The 27326-nt window shown below is 41.2% G+C and overlaps 1 protein-coding gene and 1 long non-coding RNA gene across 5 annotated transcripts; one reads left to right on the plus strand and one right to left on the minus strand.

Moving 5' to 3' along the window:
- usp15 (ubiquitin specific peptidase 15) lies at positions 1-26858 on the minus strand. Of its 4 annotated transcripts, XM_080886108.1 has the most exons (22): positions 26746-26858; positions 25910-26037; positions 25496-25626; positions 23305-23431; positions 22229-22374; positions 20428-20489; positions 14781-14870; positions 10489-10636; positions 10169-10342; positions 8385-8543; positions 8023-8247; positions 7828-7911; positions 6880-6974; positions 6484-6672; positions 6248-6366; positions 5845-6126; positions 5602-5672; positions 4227-4342; positions 3991-4140; positions 3066-3169; positions 2397-2485; positions 1-675 (listed from the first exon to the last, which is right to left on the minus strand). In XM_080886108.1, the coding sequence occupies exons 1-22, from the start codon at positions 26832-26834 to the stop codon at positions 346-348; spliced, it is 3108 nt and encodes a 1035-aa protein (XP_080742234.1). In that variant the 5' UTR covers positions 26835-26858; the 3' UTR covers positions 1-345. The 4 variants fall into 4 exon arrangements, with proteins under 4 accessions (XP_080742234.1, XP_080742235.1, XP_080742236.1 ...); XM_080886109.1 differs by lacking the exon at positions 14781-14870; XM_080886110.1 differs by lacking the exons at positions 25496-25626; positions 25910-26037; positions 26746-26858 and adding an exon at positions 24669-25416.
- On the plus strand, positions 15437-16779 carry LOC308399113. The gene is made up of 3 exons (XR_013972074.1): positions 15437-15666; positions 16360-16448; positions 16648-16779. It is a non-coding gene; the product is annotated as an uncharacterized lncRNA (long non-coding RNA).
- Positions 26859-27326: the final 468 nt, after the last annotated feature.

The raw sequence follows: 27326 nt of genomic DNA on the forward strand, positions 1-27326 counted from the left end.
AAAAAAAAAAAAAAAAAAAAAAAAAACAAAGATCCCGGCTGTTTAGTGACTCTTCTCAGAGAGCAAGTGAGCAAATTCTAAACAAACGAACGTGGCCACACACGCACACACACACAAACACACACAGTGATCCAACCACAGAGGAGGGCCCTGATTTCTTAGAGTTGCGTACCCCTGTAGCCCCCTGACCCAACAGCTGATGTCTCCGCAGTGGTTCTTCCTGTCGAGCAGCTAAGTCCGAGCCGCTGGGTGGGACCAGTGGCGCCCGCTGTCACGCCGTGTGTCCGTATGGCTTTGGATGGAAAGATCCCATTCTCTCTATATATATTCATGTCCTCGTTTCCCTCAGTTGGTTTTCATGGCGACGTCTCGATTGGGCGGCTGTTCCGCTGCCTCCTCTTCCTCCTCGTCTTCCTGCTCTTCGTCGTTCTTCCTGCACTGGTTCTCATTAGGGTCCTCGTCGTCGCTTTGAACAGCGGCGGCAGCGGCAGCAGACAAGCCTCCCTGAGCGGACAAGGCGGTTTTTCTCTCCCTCCTCTCCTCGCCCTCCTCATCCTCCCCTTCCTCTTCTTCATCTTCCTCCTCCTCTTCCTCCTCCTCTCGGTCGAGAGCAAAGTAGCCGGTGCCTTTCACTGTGTCCTGGCGCTGGTAGAACAGCACATAGGCTGCTTTGGACTACAGAGAGAGACGGAAACAAAACAGGAAAGAGCGTCACTCAGCTACACTGACATGATGGAGTCAGGCTCACCTTAGAAAACTGACTTTTACCAACTTTTCCGTTTTGTTTTCCTTTGAGAAACAATGAGAAATGTAGTCACTAAAGATTTTTTATAAACTGGAAAAGCGGGCTGTATAAATATTCACTAGACCACCAAATCTCTTTTCAATGGAAGCATCCAGGTCTAAAAAAATGAAGATAATGCTTAGTGCAGATAAATGCAGTTCCCTTTAATGACCACTTGAGGCTCACTTGAACAGCAGGTTACAGTCCTTACAGACTAGTATAAAACTGCTTTTGTCTCTGCATCATCACAGCTGTACAGGGTCTGGATTTCTTTCCTTTAACGGGATTCGCCATTTTACGTTGTACTAATTCATATAGTTTCCATTATTAAGTGTGTGCTTTGAATACATGTAACCATCTGCTGTGCCACATCTTTATCAGTGTGGCCGTGTTTTACATGTTCAATATTTTTAATTTAATAATATGGCCAACAACGTGGCATGCACATGCACTTAGCGGCACTAGCAGATGCCTGAGAAGTAATTTTATTCTGTAGCTGTCGCATGTAGCTGTGTGAACACTCGTGCAGTTTGTCAAATGAACATGCCAAACAGCCTTGGCTAATAAGTTAACACAATCACCACTGACCATGGTCAAATGTGTCTGCAGAACAGTAGTCCACAAATCAGCAGACAACAGCAATCTTTCATATAAACCCATGGTATTAATCTGTTACTGAAAGTAGTCCCTAATATTACATTCAGTCCTTTTAAAAAACACAAAACAAAACACAACAACAATTAGAACAACTGTACATTCTCGATGTTTTTAATGAGCGGCTGGGGATGCAGAAGCTGACAGACTAATACACTGTTAGCTTTGGTTTTTGTATAGATTATGTCTCATCTCTTTAAATCCCATCAACTCAGATTAGGATACATACAGTATTCATGCTTGCAACATCATCACTACTGGAGATGTTATTTCCTGGAACATAACATCTCCAACAGTTGGCCATCAAACATGAATTTAAAAGCAAAATGAAGTCCTGCTGTAAAGAAATCCTCTGCTGAAACGTATATACTTTGTTAAAATGTATGAAGCCATTACCCATTTTCAAAAATTGTTTACAGAAAGAGCTGGTCTCCTCTGGGGTGGCTCGCTAAATCTCTTCCAGAACATCTGAAGTTCAGTTTGCCTCCAAGATGTGAAAGCCTTTATAAACGCTCTCTATGCACGAAAACATCTCCGTGAGGGTTTACCTGTCTGGCTTCAATCATCCTCCCCACCACAGAACAGAGAGCTCTCTGTACCACACACCCACACTTACTTTTTGGGAAATCTCAGCACAGTTGTCATGATGCATGCTCAATCATCCAGGTAAGTAAATCCCAAAAGGTTGATTCTGTTCATCTGGACGTAGCATTTCAGTGGGAGAAACCACTGAAAATGTTACGTCCAGATGAACAGAATCAACCTTTTGGGGTCTCAGAACAGTTGGATGCCTTGGAGAACTCAGGCTGTGTGGCAACTACATAACTCATCCTCATTACAGTGCACATACGTGCATTACTCTGATGACATAATTAATTTTTTTTGCCCAGCAAGTCTGCCTTTAATAAAAATGCAGTAGGACCTGCTGTCTGTGGCTTTTACAAATGAGGACACTCACCACTATTTGATCTTCGCTGGCAGGAGACACGCTGCTGTCATCAAAGTTGTACCACTTTCCATCGTCTTTGTTTTTAGCATAACCAGTATCTGAAAAGTAACAAACACAAGATTAAAAGACAGGAAAACACAGCAATTAGAGCAGAAATTACTCAATGATTAATCATCTAGTCATTCAAAAGGAAATTTGTAAGAGTTTATGCACCAAATTGAAGCTTTGATTTGAAGAGTAGAAACGTGGCAATGCCAAAAACTGTGTGGGAGACGTATCGATTTTAACAAAAAGAGCCCAGATACACAAGTTACCGCTCTGATTACATTTATTTTTCTGTTGGAAATCCTGTAGTCATGAAAATTTCCATTAGTTAGAGCCCCGTTTCACCATGTTTCCCTTTCTGTGTGTCATTTTATATACTCCCACTGCTTGGCTCTTATGTTATAAAGCAATTTGTGACTTCTAACAGCATTACTAACTAATAAAAGACATTCTACAGTTTACAGATTCACAACAAGCCAGATTTAAACTGTCTGGTTACTCAGAGGCCACAATAACATTCTTCTTTCTACCAGTGACCTTTCATGGGGTTGAAATTAAATCCGGGAACATTATAAATCCTAATTTAAAAAAAAAAAAAAAAAAGATACATGATTGCATGAGTTTGAGTCTTACAGTGGCCCCCTCCCATCCCACCATAGTGGTTGGACACAGCAATGAGGTCGTAGCGACAGGGCCCGGCATTGGGGTTGATCAGGAATTCAGACATGTCCAGATCTCTGGGAACAAACACGAAAAAGCCGTCATTGCACACGTTCAGCGTGGTGTGTTTGTGATGAAGGTAGAAACATGTAGCATGTACAGTGTTGTAAATCAGGATCAGACCCTGCATTTCTTCTTACCCTTTTCCCATATTTATCACACCGACATGTTTCAGACCAACATTAAAATCTGACTGATTTAAATATGCAAAAAAAGCATCTAAAAACAAAATATTGAAAATAATTTGAAGGGTTTTTTGGAAAGTTCATAAAATATGACTTATTTAAATTTTCAGATACCAATTTTCACATCTTGTGTATTATAGCGATCACAATATAATACTCACAAATCAAAGTGTAGCAAAATTTATTCAGAAAAACAACAAATTAAACATTTAAATTATGTGCTTTAATAACTGAAAGCTGAAGCGTCAAAAGACAAACTCACAATTCACCTGTTTGCCTTACAGCAGAAATACACACAACTTGTGTCAACACTGATGTCCTTGAGCACATGCCATGTTTGTCCTACCTTTTTGGGAAACAATCATTTGCTGTTGGGTTTTTTCCTCCCTCAGAAAAAAAAAAACTTTGAGTTGACTACAAAACATTACGGTACATAAAAAAAAAATTATGCAGCAACCCCAATCATCTATCACACAACAACAAAGCAGCTTGTCATTAACTCATCAAGGGTATATTGTTAGTGTGCACATACACACACTGTAGATTTTGAAAAGAATGAGCAGGACATACACTGGATAAACTGCTAAAAAGGCAGTGCCCTGTGAATGTGTGTGCGTGTGTGTGTGTGTGTGTGTGTGTGTGTGTGTGTCTACCTGAGCGGGAAGTCAACAAGTGAGTCCAGTTTATCCCTCATGTAGCGACTGTATGAGAAGCGTTTAAGATGGACCACCAGCACTGGTGGCAGAGACCACAGGTCCAGCTTCTTTGTGGCCTGCTGGTGCTGCTTACAGTTGGGACAGTACCTGTGAGAAGATACATCACCTTTTAGGTGCTGTAACCAGCCAGACGTCAACAACTAGTGTTTTGAATTGTTTTCACTGCTTCTCACCAAGGGTCCTCTGCCCCCAGTTTTTCCTTTGTGGTGAACAGTTCGATGCAGTCCTTCAGCTTGAAGAAAGCCTTTTTTTGAGGTTTGTACTCCATGCTCTCGTGCTTGTCACAGTCCTGCTCCCAGAGACACGAGCATATAGTTGTTAGAGTAAAACAGTTCTGAATTAGTTGTCTGAAATGACATGAATTAAAATCTGTGGCAAAAGAGAACATTTAACTTTGAAAGAAGCCGTTTAAAAGTACAGTTAGAGATAAGTGTTGTCAAGACCTCAACTGTTAATCTCAACAGTACTGCTTAAGGTACTTCAACTATAATATTAATTAATATTATAATAGGTTTTAAGAGAAAAACCAAAAAGAATTAATGTACATGTAATATAAATTAAACTGTTATAAACACTGTTTCACACCATTATCTAATAATCCTAATCATCATAATCCTAAAACACATTACAATTACATAGCACAATTACAACAACAAAAACAACAACTTGTAAATCTGTAGACTAGGCTGTCAAAAGCTGTGCAAACTGTGCAAAGTTAAGACACATTGGTTATGTTTGAACCCTTACATGAAAGTGCCATCACAGACTGGTGAAGTGTCCTTTCTACTATCATTACTAGTAGTATAGGTTAACTCCATACAGACAATAAGACTCTTTCTGGCAGTGAAAACAGTTTGGTTTCAGTTTGTAGTCCAAGTTCTTTAGACAGGAGCATATAAGGAGGGCTTGATTGGATGTAGGTAAACAGTAAGTAAATGCAGAATCAGAGCTTGAATGTACCCAAATGCAACCTGAAAAGCAAATAAAAAAAATAAATAAAATCTGCATTTAAAAACATTAACTAGTGAACAGGAGAGAAAGGTTTGGACCAGGTGTTCACCAGTTACACTGTGAGCCCCAAAACACTGGTTTTCCAGATTGATTTTGGAGTAACAAGTAGAAAATAGACCATTTCCATTTCTCCAGTAGCAAGAGCAGAAATGATGGCGCTGGAGCTTGTCCATACCATTACATAATTACCGTTAAATAAATTTAGCCCTGGCACTGTTTAATACAAAGTTATCGTAGCCATCCCTACTCAGTTCCTTTCCCTCAGATTAAAATGCGTGGAGTAAGAGGTAATATTTACAGATTACTTTAACACTTAGATGCACTTATTCACGGCATCATCTAGTGAGTAGATCTAGAGTTTCAAACCTGTGGGCTCTTGATTAGAAGACATTTGGAATAGTCACCTCGGTTTCCTGCTGCTCTTCTCTGTGCAGTTATCACAACATGATTATGTTCCACACTGCTCAGCGTCTTGCTGCACTACAACAGTTACACGGTGAAAACAGACAATGTCGCAGCTCCCGACATCAGTTTTACCTCAACAACAGTCTCGTCAAAATACTTCTTCTTGATTTCTGGTTCCCAGTCCAAGGAGAGATAAGAGCGGTCTGTAAAAAGATGGGCAGAACGTAAATATGCTGTAATATTTACAGCAGTTAAAATGACTTCAATTATTGATTAATGCTGTGATTACATGATCGAGGAAAACCAAAAAAAAACAACTTTTCTATTTGCCATTGCAATGATGCTAAAACAAAAACAGTAAAACCCGCTTCCTACCACTAAGTCGGAGGTGTCCCTCGTCAAAGCGGATCTGCCTGGTGTCCTCCTTGATGAGTGAGAAGTCAGTTTTTCCCATGTTATTGAACTGGAATGTAAAAAGTCTCTTCCTGCTGTGTCCGGACGTCTGCTGTCCTTTGGTGGAATTCTGTGGGCCGACCACACCGTTCTCAAGCTCATTGTCCCCACCGACAGAGTCCTCCGACTGGCTGTTGTCGTTTTCAGAGGGCAGCTCCTGATCCTGGCTGGACTCGTCGTCCTGCTCATCGGTCTCCATCTCACCTGAAAGACGGCAGTAGAGCTTTTAACAGCAAACACTAAGCAGCACACTTTTTTAAAAAAAAAAAAAAAAGGCATTTCAAAAGGTCAGAACTTTACAAGAAAACTGTGTTGGTGCACTTACTCGGTGACCCCTCCTCCAACAGTCCATTAGTGGCATTACCATTAACAGTGTGTTGTTTAGATGGCTGTGTCTCTTCACAGTCGTCCTCTTCTTCCTCTACAGAAGATCGCACAAACCGACTGCAAACACAAAACCACTTTTTATTCCAAGCACAAGTTTTTGTTTTTATTTTCTATTTCTAAACGACACAGCGTTGATTATCTGCAAAAAGAGCCTGTCGATTTTTGCTGACTTACCAGAGGCGCTGGAGCAGCATGTTGTAGAGCTTGTCTTCACTGAGGGTTCTGGGGACAGCGATGAGGAAGGGTTGTCCAAACAGCGGCGTGCTCGTGTGGTTATATCCTGACTGCTTGTACTTTTCTCTCAAGTGCACTGGGATCACTACGTGGTCTGTGTCCTCCACTCTGTTCACCGCCACCTCAAAGCTGCAGAGAGACATGTGGTGAATCCTTTAGAGTCACGCTGGTTAAGCAAGATGTCGACAAACCAATGAAAAGTGAAACTCAGCATCCTAGCGTAAAAAAAACAAAACAAAAAACCTACGTTTTTGAAAATGGCACATGCCTGCAGTTTGTTATATCTACATAATCTGCAGACGTGTTGTCTGTCAGCTGCTCATATCTGACACTCACACATAAATATCATCTCTCTCCATAATGCTGCTGAGGTTTTCATTGGTGGCGAAGATCCGGTGGAAACGGTGGTTATAGATGTCAGTTACAATCATCTGAAGGATAAGAGACGGGAGAGTCAGTGCTGAGAATCCTAATTATGGCCAGCAATTAAATTAATCTGCCAACACATCTTAAAAAGCCATTTAGTAGATTGGTAAGACGAGCTTAAGATGACGGGCAACATAACTTCAAATCATGAGAAAAAACTTTTTAGAACTTAATTAACCAGCCTGTATTTGAAATGATCTTTTTCATAGTTTAAATTCTTTCATAGTCCTCTCAACCTCTGCAAAAAAAAAAAAAAAAAAAAAGCACCTTTCTTTTGTATCTGCACTGCAGGAACTAGGGATACTTCCAAAGACCTGTTTCTGGGGTTTGTTTTACTAGTACTTCAGGATGGCGCAGGCTTTGAGTGACAGTAGGATACACTGCTGTAAACGCAACCCGGATCTGAAAGACCAGGCTTAATTAAGCCTATATGGAGGAAATACAATGTGATTTTTGACTCATTTTGACTCATTTCCCTTGCGTGTTATCTCACTTTGTGACCTTGACGAACCACACAGAGAGAAGTCATGTAGAGAAAAAAATGAATAACCTAAAACAGACCTACAAGAAAATAAACGACCACACTGATTAGTGTGGCAGCTTTGCTATTCTGTCTGTGCAACATGTAGTGTAACAGCATAATAGCAGGTTCATACATATTGAATTCCAGTTCCCTTGGTCTCTAGTTATCCTTTGTGTCCCTGTTCCTCACCTCTCCCTTTATCTGAAAAATATGCAACATTTCCCCTCACTAGCTTCTGTAGCTCAGAGGACAACGTCTATTAAAAAGTAGATGTCAGCATTACAACATGATAACAGAGGCAGGATTCCTGCGCAGGCTGATGCTAAATATTCTACCTTTTCAGCAGGCACGCCTGACAGGTTGGACAGGGAGGTACACAGGTCAGAAATGTAGCCCACTTTCGGCACAGTTAGTTTGTACTGAGGGGGAAAAAAAACAAAAACATGATTACTGCCTGCTGTTCATACATGAAATGGCATGATACTGCTTACAGTAGTCATTTTTTTTCCTCTCTGTGCTCAGCTTGTTACCTGTGTGGGTTTGGCCAGAGGGTCCAGTCTGACTAAATAAACTTCTAGTGTCCGTTCCTTCTTCATGGGCAGTGGCAGGGTCAAGTAGCAGAAAGGATCAAAGGTCACAGAGACCTTCGAGCACACAGGACACACCAGAGTCGACTTGAAAAGACCGTGGAAGATGTCCACAATAATGGAGTCATTTCTCTTAATGTGGTTCTCCCACGCCTCCTCTGCCACAACCTGGCATAAAAAACAAAAACAAAAAACAGGTATACACAAAAATTTAATAAAATGTAACTAAATAAATAAAATAAATCATTTTTTTCTTTTTTTCTTTTTTTACTTTTATCAATCCATTCATGAGCCGCTGGTCTCACCTTATCAGGCCGACCATTTGCATCCTTGAGCTGAATGTAGGGCTTCTTTCTGATGCGGTTCAAGTCCTCATGTAGGCCATCCAAAAGGAAAGCCAGAAGCTCATGAGAGTCCTGCTGCTGGTAGCCCGAGAACTGGGGAGCAAAGCGGCCCACCTGTGTCTGGATGAGTGGGGAGGGGAGAAAAAAACAAACATACTTTTTGGAAAAAACACATGGGTAGAGGAGCAAAATCAAGTCGGCCTCATCATAATACATCACACTGAGTAACCGGTTTCTTTCAAAATAATATAAGATGTCCATGTTCTCTATTCTGTAGCCCATAGGTCTTAAACTGAAATGGTTTTAACCTTTATACGCTCAGCAATAAGATTAAGACTAGCTGTTGCAATTAGCTAATAAAAATATGAAAAAGGCATAGTTAAAAACACCAATATTTTATCACTATTAAATCAACATTCCCAGAAGCAATTTCAAATACCTTTAACTTCATACAAAGTGCTGTTTCTATTTTGCTTGTAGATTAATTACTTCATCTGAGTGAGAAAAATCTAGTCTGTTTTGGGCCTGAACAAGTGCATTAAAGTCAGGGTTAGTGTATATGAGGTCTAAATGTGACTAACTGAGGAGCTGTACCTGGATGTTAAACTTTGTCAAATTTCAATTTCGATAAACTTCAATTCAAAGAGAACTTACATCTTTGAGCATGTCTCCTTATCTGTAGAAAGTCTGCGACTCTGATGAAGTTATTAAAACTGTTTATACTAGAAAACTATTTTAATTAACAACAACATGGTTCATTTTCAGCACTGGCTTACACGACAGCTCCTGGTGTTTAACACAATGCAGAAGTACCACTTTCAATCACTTTAACTTAAATCTGACATTTGTCCTTGTCAAATTTCGACAGTGAACAAATCCCTCCCTGTCTGTCTCTTTCACTGAGTGCACTGCTGCCAGCTCAAAGTCTTTCGTTATCTCACTTACAAACATAATAACTCGCTTGTGTTGCAGCTCTCATCCAGAGCCAAGGAGAAAAACTCAAAATTGTCTGCTGTGATTTCAACTGAAGTTCAAGGTTTCCTACAAAGTCTTTGATCCATCTTGTCACAATTCACCTGGAAAGGGGCACATTCTCAAATACTTCTTTTTCTCAGAGGGTACATCAACTCAATTGTTTGTTCCCACTCTGCATTACTCAAATTCTTGTATTTCTCAATCCAAATTGCAGTAAATAAATGAATGTTGTTTAAAATTCTTCACTCTGGATCAATATTTTTAATTGTTAGTTGACAGCTTCCAGGCTAGCAAACTCAAATCTTTCATAGACATTGATCAATATTCACATTTGCTTACTTGCACCATCAAAATTTCAGGATAAACACACTCACCTTAATAAAACACTCAAATTAAAGTGCAAGTGACAAATTTTCATTTCCCACAAACTACAAAAACAAAAAAACAACAACAACAAACACAAAATAAGCTATTCTCTTATGGGGAATATTTGGTGGCTAAAAGAGAGAAAAATGATTTTTTAACTATGTTTTAATGTCCCATCGACCTCACAGGGCCTACCAATGGACTGGATGTGGCCGGCGGCCATGCAATGTCCATGTCTGTTTATGCATTTCATTGGGGAGTGCCATCATGAGATTATTAGCTCCTACAGATTGATGCAAGCCTTCATCTGTCCAACATCGATCAAAAATAGTTTTTTAACACATGTGAAGATTCAAAGATGAAGGTTCCTTCACACATTTAATATATTTTTTCCAAGGAATTACCTTGAAAGGCCTCGGGGTGACGTAGCTGTATTTGCCTGACCACAGCTGTTTAATAAGCTCCGCGTAGGCTTTGGCAATCTCCCCCTTCATGCCCAGTGGATTGTCCTCATTCAGCTCATCTGTGTACTTGTCTTTGAGGAAGTACTCCGTCAGCGGAGGGGTATTGCTTAAACACTAAAACGCAAAAACAGGAGAGAAAAATATCTTTCAAATTAACTGGATTTTTTATTTTTTGAAGTTTTCTCTGTAGAATTTTGAGTAAACATTGGCGCGCTAATTAGCATAGTTCCAGACTCTAAAGAGCTCCATGAAAAGATTACCTGCACAGCAGAGTTCATGAAACAGGTGTTGCCCAGGTTTGAGAGTCCACACAAGCCTGAGCGCTCGCTCTGCCTGCTCTGGTCCGAGTAGTCATAACTGTTGCTGTAAGGGTGGTAGGATGGTAGACTATAGCTCGAATTCTTCACACTGTACAATCAACATACAGACATTGAGAGATTAAACAGGGTCGTTTGTGGAAAGTCATGAACACTGATGAACAGAGAAATCTAATACTAACAGACAACATCTACACTAAATCAAATTAAAGTTTTTAACAAACAACAAAACTTTACAAAGACTAGAAGGTACACAGCTTCACTATTTCATCCCCTCTCTTTACAGCTTCCTAGACAATTATTAAGAGCCTTAAGATAGGCCTGCCCAGCTGCAGCAATCAGCAGACCTCTGGGAGCTCGATAAAGCAGCGTTGGCCGTTTCTGGCTCCCACTGGTCAAGGGAAACTGCTGCGATGGCGGTGGAGGCAGTTGCCTCGCAGTTCAACACTCGGTGGTCCACCCTCCTGCCATCCAGCTCCACCGCCTCAGGCCTCAGGCACCACCAGCAACACAGGAGCATGACATCTCAGCCCCACCCCGGCCCTTGATGGCCTGCATGTCCGCACGAAACTAGACAGCCAGCAGCTTCGATGGGGTTTTCTTGGGTCCCTTGTATGAAAAGTTTGGGTATCTGAGATCAGAAAGGACGGTCCGGCTCCAGTTTTGACTGTTGAGTCTTAGTCTTAACTCAGCTCAAGCCAATCCAGCTCCAGAAGCAGTTTGAATAGTCCAGGTGAAGTTTAGGCCTGAATCTGATTCCAAGTCCAGCACAGGCCAACCTTTAAAACTGTACAATTCAATGCACACGAAAGCACACATTCTGGTCTGTCTTAGAGTTAACTGGTCAGCTCCCCTCTCCTCATTTCTCCCAGTCTTCTTGTTCGGGCTCAATCGCCTGTCATCTCGTTATCCTCTCTGCTTCAATTCGTTTCCCCCCCCGTCCTATGCCGTCCTGTCCTCTGCTCCTCCCTCTGGCCTGCCTGCTGCTCTCTGCTGCTCTACGGCTACCAGCAGATATTTATAGCAGCAGCAACAGCAGCAGCAGCAGCAAGGATGCTCAAGACTGCTGCTGCTGGAGGTAGAGGTGCACAGAGAAAGAGGGAGGGCGGGAGAAGCAAAGAGAATGGGGGGGAGGGGCGGACAGTACAAGGGGGGAGAGGATGACAGAAGAGAAATGAGATGGGGATGGAGGAAGCAGCTGATCCACTGCATCCAGCTGAGGCTGCAGTATTCACAGGACCAACTCACATTTACAGAGAGGAGTCGAGACATACATACAAAGACACATTAACACAATCATGCCAGCACGTAATTTATCCCATTTTCTCACACTAGCATGCATATATCACTGTTCTCACTTTACTCTGCACACTAGCACAAATTCCTGCTCTTTTTTTCCTTCTTTTGCTGGTAAAACACAACCTCTGACACTCTGGACTAAGTAAATCACACTTTGACACACCCTTCTTTCATCCTCTTTAATATGTCATGGCTGTCTCCATGAGAGGTTTGAAAGGGGATGAGCTAAATAAATAAACTCCAACCCAGAGAAAGAAGTGGTTTTTTAATCATCAGGGGCAGTATGTGTGTACAGGCAGGCGATGAGAAGGTGAGAAGTGGGAACAGATGAAACGTATTCTGAAGGTCACTCAGACTGCAGAACATGTGCATCGCAATGAGCTCGGAGGAAAGGAGAGGTAAAGGGATCAAAAGACACAGAGGGAGAGAGTGAGTGTGTGAGAGGAGCAGAGACTGGCTGCCAGAATCAGGGGACGCTACCTCGCAGGACGGTGACACTTAATGCAGTTGCAGAGCATCACTTGCTGAGGCTAAACCGACCAGGCCGAAACCACAGAATCAAAAAGACAAGGGTTATGTAATATGGGAACACTTCATATGAAAGGGGAAAAATTAATTTAAAAAAAAAAAATCCCTATGTATAATTCAGAGAGAAAAAAAATGACAGCGCTGCTACCAGAGTGAATCAGGGACAGGAGAGCTGCTGAGAGTAAAGATCCAATTTCCCCAAGTCACCCACTCTGTGCATTCAACAATCCATCGACTGTGCAGAAAAAGATGCATCGGCTGTGGCAAAAATGTGCAACTATGCTTCAAGTACAAGTCAGACGTGCGAGCTGAAAAAATGTCTGAGAAAGTATTTTATGATTGTGATACTTTTACGAATTCAAAGAAAGGCTCAGTTGATTTTAACACCTTCATTCTTTGTCAATATTGATTTTTAAGGTGGCCAAGCCTGTGACTACCATTTCTGCATTTCAACAGTACTGAGAAATGTGATGCACAATGTCTATTATCTACCACGCGCAGGCACACACACACACACACACACACACACACACACACACACACTCCAGCATGCAGTAAATCACACGCATTACATGAAGGGAGGGAACAGTGAACAGTGTCCACTGGACAGCAAAGGCAGTAAGCTCCACCCACAGAGTGTATGTGTATCTTTTGGACATGGCTGAGAGAGCCTCTGGGTCAAACAATACACAACAAACAATATATTTAGGCAAGAGTTCAATATTCTCAACACGTAGGCTAGCAGTAGAGCTGCATGACTGGGCATAAACTGAATTTCTTTTTGGAGAGTAATGCATTCACTTGTTAACCAAGTTGCATTTTACACTGGGACACAAAGAAAACAAGACTATAATTTTCCATTGTGTCAAAAGCACAGAAACTGCTTTCTGTTAAACTGCCGTCACAGATTGCAGAGCATTACACAAAAAAAAAAAAAAAAAAAGCCTTAAGAGGGCAGTATATGCTGGAATTTAAATTTAGGGTACAAGGCTAGTCTAAATGTAAGAAACTGCTCTGTTTGGCTAACATTAGCACAGCTAATCATTCAGTTACAGGTTGGCTTGAATGGGTATGACAAGACAATGCTCCTGGCATGTGGAGGGTGGAGTGCTAATTATTCTACAGCCACCAGGCAGTAGTACCCTGTAGCTGTAGCATAATCAGCTTAACATAGTAGTATTTCTGGCGCCATTTCCCAGGTTAGCTACAATGGCATTGCAAGCTGACTTATGTTATTTATTTATTTTGATTTTTTTTTTTAACTAAATGCAGAAAGGAAGATCCAAAGTTATGAAAAAGCAGATTCCACCCAAATTCAATTGCCTGATGAGTCAGACAGTTTTTGGCAACTGCGGTCTATGCTTCAGGAAATGAAGACTGATGAAATGAGCAGTCATGTCAGTTTTAGCAAACAAATGCAAAGATTCTGTCCAAGTCTCTGTGAAGTTTGTGGATATGGGCATAGTTTTAATAAGAGGCCACATGCAGACTCCCCTCAGGACTATCAGCCACAAAGAGGCTGCAGGTATTAGAAAGACATTTAAATTAGGAAGTCTAGTCTGCATTACAGATTTATAAATCTTATCAATCACTGAACCCTAGAGTCAGTTATTCCTACTGGAAACTTTATGGTCTTGTACATTATGTGGGAACAGGAGAAAAATCATCTGACATTACCAGCTAATCTACTAGGAACATGAACTTGAAAGTAACTGACTGACAGCATGCTGTCGTGTTGTATTTAAACAAATGTTCAAGGTTTAAGTTTTTAATTTTCCTGAAAGACATATTTAGATGTAGTCTGGTGTTAAATCAAATAACATACAGAAGCAAAACCTCGTGGAATGTTGCTAGATGAAATAACCACCACATTAGCCCAAATCATGCAACCACAGCTAGCCAGTGCCATCATCAATTGGAAAATAGATTTGCAAATTTGAGTAATATAATCAGAAGCTGAGTAAGGCACCCAGAGGCTTTGTTGTTAATAGAAAGAGAGTCTACTGTCACTGAAGAAATTCTAAGAGATCAGTCCAACGCAAGCGCCCTTCCCCCCTCTTTTCTATCAGCTCTTACAGCTGAAAATGCATCATCAGGAGATTTAGAACACCCAAATTACAACCAGAGACAGACCTGTACAAAACAGAGTTAGATGAATTTCATAGTGAGAAGCTACAAACAGCTTCAGTAATGGAATTATGGAATGAGTCTAAACAGAACTGATAAAAGAGTCAAGAAAAAGTTTACATAAGTTAAAAGCAACAAATTTTTAAGCCAATTCCTTCCAGCATTCTGGCGACTTCAGCGTGAAGTTCTGTCCTGAACTCCAGGCTGCACATCAGGCTCCATCTCTGGCTGTTCCCATCCAAACCCACCCCTCTGCTATTCAACCCACAACTATGCCTTACTTCCTGCTGTTGAAGCTGCTGTTATGATTGTTTGTGAGAGATGAAGGCGAGATCTTTGGCAAAGCAGAGAGATTGGAAGCACCAGATGACCTTCAAAAGATAAAGAATAGATCATGAATTAGAGTGGAAAATAAGGAGCTGTTCCAGAAAGCTGAGTGCCGATCAAATTAAACAGCGATGAAACAAAATAAACGGAGTGATATGTCAGTAGGGATGGGTACCGGTGTCCGGTGCCGTTCTGACATAAACGGTAGTAACCAGAACGAAAAGCAGCGCACATTTCGGTGCTTTATTTCGGTGCTTTTTTTTCCTGAGCTGTGATACACTTCTAGCCAATCATTTTACGTTTCCGAGGATAGTAGGCGGGTCCAGGTATGTACGTTCTTTTAGAGCAGAGCTACTATGGAATCAGAACGATGCCAACGTGAAACGAAACCGAAAAAAATATTGAAACCGAAAAAAAATATTGTAACTGAAATAAATGTACTGAAAAATCTTGTATTGAAACCGAAAAAAAAATTGATAGTGAAAAACAATTAATTGAAACTGCAATTTTTTTGTTTTCGCTTACAATTTTTTTTTTCAGTTTCAATCCATATTTCAGTTTCACTCTGCTGGCACTGGTTTGGCGTCCGGGGGCGCGCTGAGGGGCGGGGATTCCGACCCGCATGTATTTGCATATATTATAATGCTGACCAATGACTGGAGAAAACACTGACGACGCGGCTGCGGTCACGGACAAAGTCGCACGTGTCTGTTCGGAAATGGCAGATGCTGAGAGGTTCAGGTTTACATTACAGACTATTTCAAAGTGACAGCCTGAGGTGTTCTTCAGTAAATTGGACTACCGGACAGGAGGACCTGAGGCCCCACAGCATTATTTTTGGTAAGTTAAATGTGTTTGTAAGCTAATCCGTAATTTAGGTCCTTAGCTAGCTACCTAGCCAGCTAAGGAACTAGCTAGCTAAGATGAGCACTCGGCTGTTGGGGAAACTTGTTTTGTAAAGTTCGTTTAGCTAACCCGTGCAGGTGAATGAATTTACCCTGACTAAAGAAATCAAGAGAAACGCACCGGGCTGCTCGGTGACTAACCACGGTTACTGTACTTTTATTATGAGTATTATACTGTAAGAGCAACAGGCTGGACTCTGCTTCTGCTCCTGTGCAGAGCTGATTATTAAATATGTGCAAACAGCAGCATGTTTTCTGTCGCTTTCCACTTGTGGAACGACATTAACGCCAATTTTAAAAACCTGGCACTTCAGTAACCCCTCATTAGTCAATAGCTACGGATTAAATAGCAAAGCCCGATACTCATGTACTGAAACCAACTACTTCCGCTTGTCAGCTTAAGTTAAAATGTTACATTTTTCCTCTGATTATTTTTTTAGCTTTTTTTTTTTAGTTTGTTACAAATATTCAGGTTAAAAAACTGTCCGAATTATTTTTAATGAATTATGTTCACAAAGTCACATGTGCAATACTCTGTACAGCTTGCGTCCTTTAGGACAAATAATTTGAAACATTAATATTTCTTGTTCAATACTGAGCTGATAACACCTCTGTATGTTGTGACCAGGATGCAGCAGCAGACTGAACCTCGACTGAAACCTGCTCCATCATCTCATCTTTGCAGATGTCCATTTATAAAGCATCAACAACTCAAAGGTAAACATGATATTAGAAAATGTGTTAGTATATAAGGCCTTTAAAACAACTAAAAAATAAACAGCTGTTGGCAGAACTGTAGGACTGAACAACTTCAGATTCCGAGTGTGTGAGGACAGAGAAGGATCAGCTCTTTCAGATTTGAGAGATAAACTTTATATTTCAGTTTGTGATGATTCTGTTCTGTTTGTGATTACAGGAGCCGTCCTCAGATTCAGACCTCAGCACCACCCAGTGACAGCAGACAGATCATCCTATAGCTTCAATCTTTGTAGTAACTCCAAAATTAACTGAAGAAAACAGTACAAAGGTTAAAGTACCACATGTGCTGTCAGTGAAAGCTGCAGCTGTTTTATTGATAAATTTAAAGACAAAAGGATTAATCACCCCTGTAACTGTGTCACTATACATCAGCATTAACAGTACCTCAGTTTGGCGTTTCAGAAAACTGCTGATCTCAGACCTGCACAACTTCTGTTTTAAACACTGAATGTACTCAGCTACATGAAGAGCACATGATGTTTTCTCTGACACAATTAAATAAAACCTGATTAAAGTCAAAGGTTGTTACTTGTATTTGAACTAAAAACTTGTGATCTGGAATTCTTTCACTGTTTTTTGACAATAGTGTGTTATTTATCATAAAGTAATTCAGAGTCATTCATACCAGAGTAACCAGAGAGCACAACATATATTTAACTTTCTACAGGACTTAAAGATATTCCTCTGAGGATTATCTGAGTACTTCTAACATTACACAAAGCAAAGGTCTCCATCAGTGTTCATGAAATGCTGGGTTCATCCTTCTTGTGAGGGAGCTGCTGGTGAAGATCACGAGCCCTGCTTGATCCCGGCGATGAGTTTCAGTCTTCCTGGTGTTTATGAAATGATGCCTCTCACTGTGGGTCAACAGAACATCTGGCACAGGACAGCTGTAATGAAAGAAATTGAAGAAGTTTTGAAGAAAAAAAAAAAAATCTTGGAAATGCCCTATATGTGAGAAGCAGATTTTGTATTTACTTTTCTTTTGCCAATCAAAATAACAAAGTATAATTTTCACCATACAATTACTAACCTTGTCATCTCCTGGACTGTCTGTTTTGGGCTCTGGGCTTGTCCTTCCCAGCACTCATGAGACTGCGTTGCTGCACTGTGGTATGAGGTGCTAACCTGTTGACAGTGTTGGGAAGGTTAATTTTAAAATGTATTCCACCAAAGATTATAGAAGTAATGTATTCTGAATACTTTACAACTACATGGATGTGCTATTGCTGTGTGATTTATTACTATTACTGAAGGCTACTCGCCATACCAATAACCAAGTAGATGTTAAAATCATAATATAAATGAGTAACAGTAGGTGGACATTAGGTAAGGCTGCACTTTTTGCTGTGATCTCGTATAGAAAACTATCCCACGCGTATATAAAACAGGTCCGCGGCTCCGAACTGTAGTAAAGGGACCTCTGGCTAATACGTCGGCCTCGTAGCTGAAAACTAGCTTTACTTTGTTGTCTGGGTCAACTCTGCTTGCGAGAGACAGAGAGAGGCGTTGAAAGGCTGCTCCAATGGAGCTTATTGTTTCAGAGGAAAACACGAACACAGTGTACAGTCGAGTCTTAATAGCTTACTTACAGCTGGGCTTGTCAGGCACTCTTTTTGGCTGCAGTGGTTATTATGTTTACATGCTTCCAGCTCCCGTTTCTGCTCCGTGGCAGCTCGTACTTTTCCTTTCTCTCCCTCCCTCGCTCACAGACACATAACGGGTATGGCAGTCCATTCTCCCTGCAGCACAGACTACACTGCCCATGAGGCTACATTGTTTAGGGCGATGCCTGTAACACTGCTATTGCCTTCATATTAAATCATTTTTGTATAATAATTTTTAGAGGCTCTTATTGCGCGTTTTGTTTGGGTTTCCACCGGCGTGGAATTACCAAAAATTGAGAGACCATTGCCTAACATATGAAACAGGAAAATACCGCCATGTAATCCACTTATTTCAACAAACTAACTGTATTCTCAATATCACCTATTGAACGGTAACAGATACGTATTTAAAATACAAAATATGAGTAAATGTAACTCCGGTGCATGTATTACGTTACTGCCCAACACTGCCTGTTGATGAGATCTTGTGCTGTTCCTAAAACACCGGCCTCCAACTCCTACAGAGACACGGGTGTCCCTAAATTTAGCAAATATTAGCTTCAGGCTAGCTTGCTACGACAAATAGGCTAATACCAGCATTTTACCACACCAGATGTAGCTAAAAAAAAAACTAAACTAATGTCCAGTCCAATGGGACAGCAAGGAAAGATGACAAAAAATGATTACTTACTTGCGGTTTGGAGGGTCAAGCTGAAATTGAAGCAGCCATTGAAAGACGGGAAGAGAGAAAGATGGCAGCTTGGTCAGCACTAGTGACCTCTATATAGCAAATACATGCGGGCCGGAATCCGCGCCCCCGGACGCCAAAACAGTGCCAACAGATTGAAACCGAAAAAAAATGGTTTGAAACCGAAAAAAAATGGTTTGAAACCGAAAAAAAATGGTTTGAAACCGAAAAAAAAAATTATAAGCGAAAACAAAAAAATTACAGTTTCAATTAATTGTTTTTCACTATCAATTTTTTTTCGGTTTCAATACAAGATTTTTCAGTACATTTATTTCAGTTACAATATATTTTTTCAGTTTCAATATTTTTTTCGGTTTCGTTTCAAGGTGGCATCGTTCTGATTCCATAAGCTACAGATTAAAAATGCCCAAGGCGAAGCGGTCAAAAGTCTGGCTGTACTTCACAGCAAATTATGCAAACTCAGCAGCAACAAGTGCTTTAAGCTGATACTGTGATACTGTCAAAGGAGGTAACACCTCGAATCCGATGAAACACCTGGCAACTCATAGCATTTTTTTTTTTTTTTAAAGCCAAGAAATGCGCTGTATTTGATAGCTTGCTGCGAGACCTCACACCGAGCGCATCTACTGCGGGTGTGGTGCCTGTTATCAGACCCGGAGTTAGCAACATCCCCAAAACACGAAGAGGAGAGTCCTGGCCCCTAGCCCTGCCAGTGTAGCAGAAATGATGAGGATGATGATGCAGCAGCAGCCGTTCTTCTCTGCGTGAGTAGCTTAATGTTGTTCGTGTGTAATTTACGTTGAGTAGGCTAACCACGTTATTACATTAATGCAGGTAAGGTGAACTAGCAAACATCATCATAGCTACATGCGGCTGTCTTCTTGTTTGATGGCAGATACTCCCTTCACCCTGGCCAAAAAGGCTAAAATGACCAAAGAAAAAGAGGGAAACGGCTAAACATGAGAGGTTTTTGGATAAAGTTTGTGGTTTTTCCATTGTTTAAGCACTGCTTCCAGCCAAGAGTGATATCATATATGCCCCATAGCTGCAGAAAAGGCTAACATTGTTATCTTTTTACAAAAACCAGCTGAACATGAGAGGTTTTCGGACCAATTTTGTGTTCACCATTCTTTAAGCACCGGTTTGAGCACCGGCACCGTTTCAAAAGTACCGATTTGGCACCGGTATCGGATAAAACCTAAACGATACCCATCCCTATATGTCAGCAACAAAAGGTCGAGCAAAAAAAGAAGGAAACTCAGGCAAAGTCACAAGGGGCGGAAATCTTTGACGATGATGCAGCGCTGCAGTGATGTGGCAGGGAAACTTTAAAACCAATACACTTTTAATTCTGCAGGTTTTCCAGAGAGGAAGATAATGGCAAGATCGATGGGAGAGATCCCCACAGCAGGAAATCTGATGTGGTGTCACATCACATTACTGTTTTTCTTCAAACTGACTACATACAAGTTATCTGCCATTCAATAATACTTTGCTTACGTGTAGCTTTTAGTAAAGTGACAGTATTGTTAGAGTACAAAGTAGGAATCTGATTCCATTACTGTGGTACAACTCATTAGAGCCAAAGAAATGTAAGCCAGGCAGTGTGTCATTCACTCACTTGGGTGCCGTGGAGCCTCGGGGCCATGTGCCATCCTCGCTCTTCTGCTCTATTACGAGAACCTGCGGGAGAAGGCAGAAAGAAAAGAGGGATCCATCTGCTTCCACTACTTTAAACACACCAGACATTTGAAATTCTACTCTGTGTCCAAGTGTTATTGGCTTGCTTTATCTGAATTTATCTTCCCAACAAGTCAAAGATCCCCGATTTGATCTCACACAAATCCCTTTAGCGTCATTCGGAGTGGCTGTAGCTCAGGTGGCAGAGCAGGTCAGCCATTAACCAGAAGGTCAGTGGTTCGATCCCAGGCTGCCTCCTGGCTGCATGCCAAATATTCTTGGGCAAGATATCCCATGTTTGCCTACTGGTGGTGGTCAGAGGGCCCGGTGGCGCCAGTGTCCGGCAGCCTCGCCTCTGTCAGTGCGCCCCAGGGCAGCTGTGGCTACAATGTAGCTGCCATCACCAGTGTGCGAATGTGTATATGACTGAATGTAGTGTGAAGCGCTTTGGGGTCCTTAGGGACTAGAAAAGCGCTATACAAATGCAGGCCATTTACCATTTACCATAAAATTCTCCCCAATGGAATACGTGGAGCTACCCCTGTGGTGAATCCTTGTGACAAAGCATTGGCTGAAAGTAGCTATTATATTTTATATGTGACAGCTTTAGAATCCATTTGTGGCAGCAGGGTGGAGTACTGGTGTGTAAGGTCATGACTATGCAGAAGAAGGCACACCCACACTTTAGAAAAAAGTAAAAGATATTGTAGACAAGGTGCCTCTAAATATGTAGAGAAATGTCACCAGGTTTGTCCCACAGACGGACTTCCAACTCTGGCGTCATGACCCAAGTTGTCAACGGAGGTCCTTGTTTTGTTCTGCAGCGTTGATGAGTTTACTGTAGCAACAAATAAAGCAGTTCTTCACTTGGTGCAGGTTTTAATTAAAGAGGCTTTCAAAAACAGCAGAACAGTGACTGCTGTTACCAGATTCAATCCAGGACAATTTCAAAATAACCGGTGACATGACTGCAGATAACATCACTCTTATATAAAAACTGTGAAATACTTGAGTCTCCAAGCATACTCTTATTCTACCTGTCCAGCCTCTCCAAGTCCTGCCTATCAGTGGGAAACACTGAATACCATTACTGGGTTAACGTGATTGTAGCAGCAGCAGGTAAGTAGGACAACCCAGTGATGCCTGCTGAGTCACTGCAGCCACATGTTTAAATTAATAAATATGTAAAGTCCGCAGTCAGTTTGATGTCAGGTTCTATGCGCGAAAATTCTAGTTCATGAGCCGGCCTCAAACTAGCTTTACTATAAGGTCTTTAAAGTTGAATCTTAATTTCAGGAGTTCAAGTGTTCTAACTTACAGGCCTTTTTCTTGCAACAGCTAGAAAAAGGCTAAACAACACAATCTTGTGGTTTTCCATTATCTGCAATAGCTGTTTATTTTAATTTTAGATAGGAGGAGCAGAGACAAAAAGAATGGATGGATCAACAAAAATAACCTCTTGGATGCAGATTCCAAGTAGATCAAGAAAAGACAAGTTTTCTGATATGACCTGAAAAAGTACTCGTATCTGCCAAACAATACGAGGGAAACCATATCCAACGGAAACTAGAACTAAAACATCTTTTCCTGAGCTCAGGAATGACGGTCTATAGAGCAAGCCATATTCTTACACATCTGACAATTTTCTGAAATATCTTGCCTCTCTTGAAAAAAAGGAACCCTCCAGATCCAAATTCTTCTCACATAGTGAGAATTTGAGAAAAGAGTGGAAAAGTTCAAACCTGTCCTTGGTAGAGGCCGGCATCTTGGATGGTGCTGTCAGGTTTGTTGAGAGGCTCAAAGGTGTTGCTCATGTACCTGTTCCACAGCCTGGTCTCCTTCTCATCAGGGATGCTGAACAGCTTCCTCATTTCCTTCTCAATCATATCTACAAACACATTAGCAAAAAGATGCAGTTAACACTGTGCTGTTTAAAAAAAAAAAAAAAAAAAAAAAAAAAAAAAAAAAGGCATGACACTCATGTGCACAAACAAAATGTGAAATAAAACAACCATACAAAAAAAAAACAAAAAAAAAAACCAACAACTCCATCATCTACATCAATAGAATAAAGTAAATATTTACTTGGACACAGTTATTCAAAAACAACATGAGCAGAGTGTTAAGTTCATGTGTTTGAATGCACGCAGGAGGTGATTCTAATATCTGAAATCCCAAGGGTATATTTAGATCTATGTTGTATATCATTTGTGCTTCCAAGAATGTTTTCCTGGCTCAGAATGAGAATTAGTGGGGTGACCATGCACATAAACACAATTCTGTATTTCTAATCTTCGCACTTTACTGTTATCTAACTCGATAAACAAAAATGTCAATCACGCTTGAGTAAATAATTTTGAAAACACAAAATTTATTCCATTTCCATTTTATTTTCTTTAGCTCTGGCTGGGGGGCACAGCCTGCTGAATTATAAACAACAACAGAAACAAAACAACAGTTTTTACTTCATGTTTCAATGCAAGGATACAATAGCTAGTATCCATACACTGGCAAACAATATGGCATTTACTAGCGTGTATCTGTTGTGTCACAACTGCATAATACTTACAAAAAACAAACAACAACAAAACAAAAAAACACTTAGTCTTATGTACAAGATTTCTTTGTTTCCCCTGCAGCAAAAAGGGGAAATAAATCATCATGTGGCAACAATAGTTGGAAAAACAATTAATTTAAACACAAATACCACAAACAGTAAATGTATTTATATATAATTAGTGTGAAATGTGAACTGAGATCCAAGGAACTCTGGAACTCTGCGGAAACCAGTGCTTACTACTGCTTAGGCAGTGCCTACCTATTGTGTCAGCTTTACTGAAGCGTTTGGTGATCACATTGTCCATATTGCTGTCTTCACAGAGCTTCAGCTCGGTCAGGTACACTTCTACCTTGCAGTGCTTCACAAACATACCCTGTTCAACCACCTGCAAAAAGAGGATGATTATCAATTTACTGCTTTAAACCATGATTATCTAATGTTAAATTACTACGCAAAGAATGAGGGACACGGGCCTAATTCATGAGTAACCCTGTATGGTTTTGGGCTGTCCCACACAAAAAGATCAATGTAAAAGAACCGTGTAGATAACTCAGAAATGATTGCCTTAGAGAAGTCTAACGTTTGCACTTACAACGGAACATAAAATTTAACTGTGTAAAAATCTCACAATCTAACCGTCCACTAATCAGCCAACAGGAATGTAGCACTACATTACACCACAGACAACAGTAACAAGTCAGGCTGAACAGACAGAAGTAAAACATGAAAAACTAAATGTTTAAGATTCCAACATAGATGCAAGCTTGGCTCAGTCATGCCAGCAGAAGCCTTTGACTGTATGATGTTTGTCCAATTGTTATCATGGCTGAGCTTACCTTTGACAGAAGTTTAGGCACCCAAAAAGAAACCGTGACACCAAGCTGGCAAAAATAATCATGATGCAACCCTTATCTCATGTTTATCAAATTCCTGCAAGACTGAAAGAAAACTCCTAAGTTTAACGTGCTAGAAAATGCTTAACAAAATGGATAACAAAGCACACTAAGTTCTGCTGCGCTGGTCTCTACTCATCTGGAGTCCTGATACTTCACAGTCAGGGTGAAGTGCCTAAATTAGCAGCACCTCGTGGAAACAGCTGAGGGGTCCCAGCCTATTTATTTCACCCCTGAGCCCCTCCAGCACACAGACACTCACGCTACTAAACTGCAAAAGTCCTTCACACACAGCTTAGACTCTCTCAGCACCACAACCCTCCCCTACTCAAGGCTCTCGGTGGGCTAGTACACCTCAGCGCACAACCCATCTGTGAGCTCAGTCAACGTCCAACTCACCACCAAGCTCTGACACATTTTCTCAAATCAAAGCCGAGCCAAAACCATTTAGGCCACCCACGCCGCTTCTCCTATACTGGTTTGCCTCTCCTCGCACTCCTTTGAAAAGCTTACGCGCTGCTTCTCTTAGTGTGACCTCAGCTGGCATTCCTCCGCTTGGAAAACAAGGACGCAGGAGCTCTCCACCATTGTTGGCAATCAAACCACAAGTGGAAAGCGGAAGGAGCCACAGTGTCACACCAATGACTACAATCCTACAGTTCCCCCCAGCATAATCCCCACCCTCAAGTTGACAATATAGAAACAACAGGGTAAAAAGAAGAAGAAAACCTCCTTCATGTTGTGTCTCGCAGATCGCTCCATGTAGCTTTTCAGTCATCCAGAACGTTGCCTGAAAATAGAAACCTTGCAGCTACCCGATACGCCACATGACATACATGGCAAAAGAGGAGGGTCAATGTAGGGGGGGGGGGGGGAGGAGACAAGAGACAGACTGATAGATATGGAGAGGGAAGAGGAAGTGCTTCCAGCAGCCATGATGCCATGACTAGCGAGATTTGAAGAGTTGCTTTGATAGCAAAAGTGCCATCACACACAAGTATTCAACTGTAATCACAAACATATAAGCATTCTTCATTTTTTTTACTCCAGCAAACCTTACATACTCTCATGCTAATATGGAAAAAATAAGCACACATACTGCGTTTCATTCATAAAAGAAATGAATGAAAGGCAACTGTTTTTTTTTCTTTGTGATAAGTAAACACCCAGTCTTTCACTATTACTTCTGAGATTCTGTGTAGAGTACACAGAGTAAATCTGTGTAAATCTACCTGACCAACCAAATTACATCAAAAATGAATGTAATGGTTAACTATTCTTTGCAGTTCTTTTTGTTAAATATCTGTCATCATAGTCATATACTATTCACTGTTCAGCAACAGTGACACAAGTTCAAAGTTCCTTTTCCAAAAGTGCTGCATGTCTGATTTTCCCCAAACAGCCTTATTAGCACAATGTTCTCCCTTTTACCCCAACACAAGTCACTGTGCACATTAAGCCTTCTGATTCTGTATATGAGAAAACAATCTGAGCTGGCAGCAGAACAAATGTTAAAAAATCCATTCATAATCTTATGCTAATAACTGAACCCTTACCTTGCGCGCGATTGGCTCCTGACCCTCTGTGAGTCCATACCAGCTGACGAGTTTATTCCAGCCTTCTGTTGGGACCAGAATGTAGTCAAGCTCATCAATGAGGTGTTCCTTGATGGCGAGCACATCCCCATCTAGAGGGAGGGAGGGTCATACACGTGCAGTTAAACAAGCACATTCTGTGGGTCAACACTTACACTATTGATAACACACAAAGAACAAGGTGAGCTGGAGAGTTTTCTATGACCCCCCTCCAAAGAAAGGCTACTCTCTGGTTAGTAGACAATGTTTTTGTGTGCGTGTATGTCACTTGCCCACGAAGCTAACCTACCAAAAACTGCTTTCCCATACATTTATCATATACTTTTAGAAGGGATAAAATAGAGATATAAAGAGATGGACTATTACTTGACTTACCTTTGAGAAGACCAGAGTTATCAACCGGTCCTGGGTAGACATTCTGGTCTCCCATCTGGTATTTGTCCCAGCTGTCAAATCCCACATATTTCTTCCACTGTTTGAACCAGTGACTGTCCACTAGGTACCTGCAGAGAAAGCAATCAAGATTACAACATCTCTACTAAAAGCAAGATGTGAAAGACAAGAGTTATATAAAAGGGATGGTGGGGTGGGGTGCATTAAACTATTGGGCTATAAACCAGGTTACCTTGAGGCTACCTTGTGGTGAGTACCCGAAACAAATCTGGTTTTGGGAGGCATACATTACACAGACTGACAGTTGTAACAGTAGCTTTTAGCCGCCGTGTTGAGTTCAGATTGCTACAAGCCTAGCCAGCTGGCTCTGTGATTTTGACAGGTGTTTTTTTTTTTTTTTCGACTCCGCCCTGCTGAAGTCGGGGGATGAACCCACTGACAGGCAAACCGCTTGGATCATCGGCAAGCTAGCCAATTAGCTGATAGCCTGATAACTATCTGTATCACTCAAACGGCATGTAGCCTTCCTTACACATCCACAGAAAATATGTGACACAGTTTTTTGGAAGTGAAGGATATAAACACCAAAATACAGCATATAAGTTTAGTTTAACTGTTTTAAGTCTTAGCGAGAGCTCAACCAGCGCTAGCCTGCCAAGCTGACACATGAAGCTGACAGGCAGCCGTTAGCTAGCTCGGAGCTCACTGTCAACACGGCCCGGCCGTTTTGCTTTCACATCCTCCGTGGGGTTGACAGGCTCAGCAGACCCAGCCCAGAGCCACGCAGTGCCCTTGAAAAGATCACAGTCAATTCTTACCAAGTGTCTCCCTTTCTTAGTTGTGTTTTCAACAGTGTCGCGACCTCTCCTCTTTGGGTATCCAGATCAGCCGCTCCTCCTTCCGCCATCTTTCCTTAGACATTCCCCGGTGCATGGTGGGAAAAAAAGCGGCGCGTCATAGAGGCACGTAGAGAGCGACGCCGCTGCTGCAGCCAATCATCACCGTGGCAGCGTGACACCCAGTGGCAAAATTATTCTAGAAAATGTTTCAAAAGTGCTCCATCATTGTGGATGCACGGGCTTACAGCTGAGAAAGAAACTGTGCCTTTAAAAATAAAGATGAGGGGAAACAATACAAGTGACACTTTTTAACCCTCCGTGAACACTGTAGAAGAGAAAATCACCAAAGAGGCCAATATAAAGAATCTGAAAGTTGAACCATTTATAATATTGCAATTTTGGGAAAAGTACTGTGAAAGCAGAGTTTTATAAACTGCCAGTTACCTCACACTATAACATATCATACACCCGGAAAAGGAAAACAATTAACAAGTGAATGAAGTTCCTGAAGAAAATGTGGTCTGAATGCTGAAAGCTCAGTGATTTGAGTTTTCAAAGCT

Source organism: Rhamphochromis sp. 'chilingali' (assembly GCF_963969265.1).
Source record: "Rhamphochromis sp. 'chilingali' genome assembly, chromosome: 7".
Lineage (NCBI taxonomy): Eukaryota > Metazoa > Chordata > Actinopteri > Cichliformes > Cichlidae > Rhamphochromis > Rhamphochromis sp. 'chilingali'.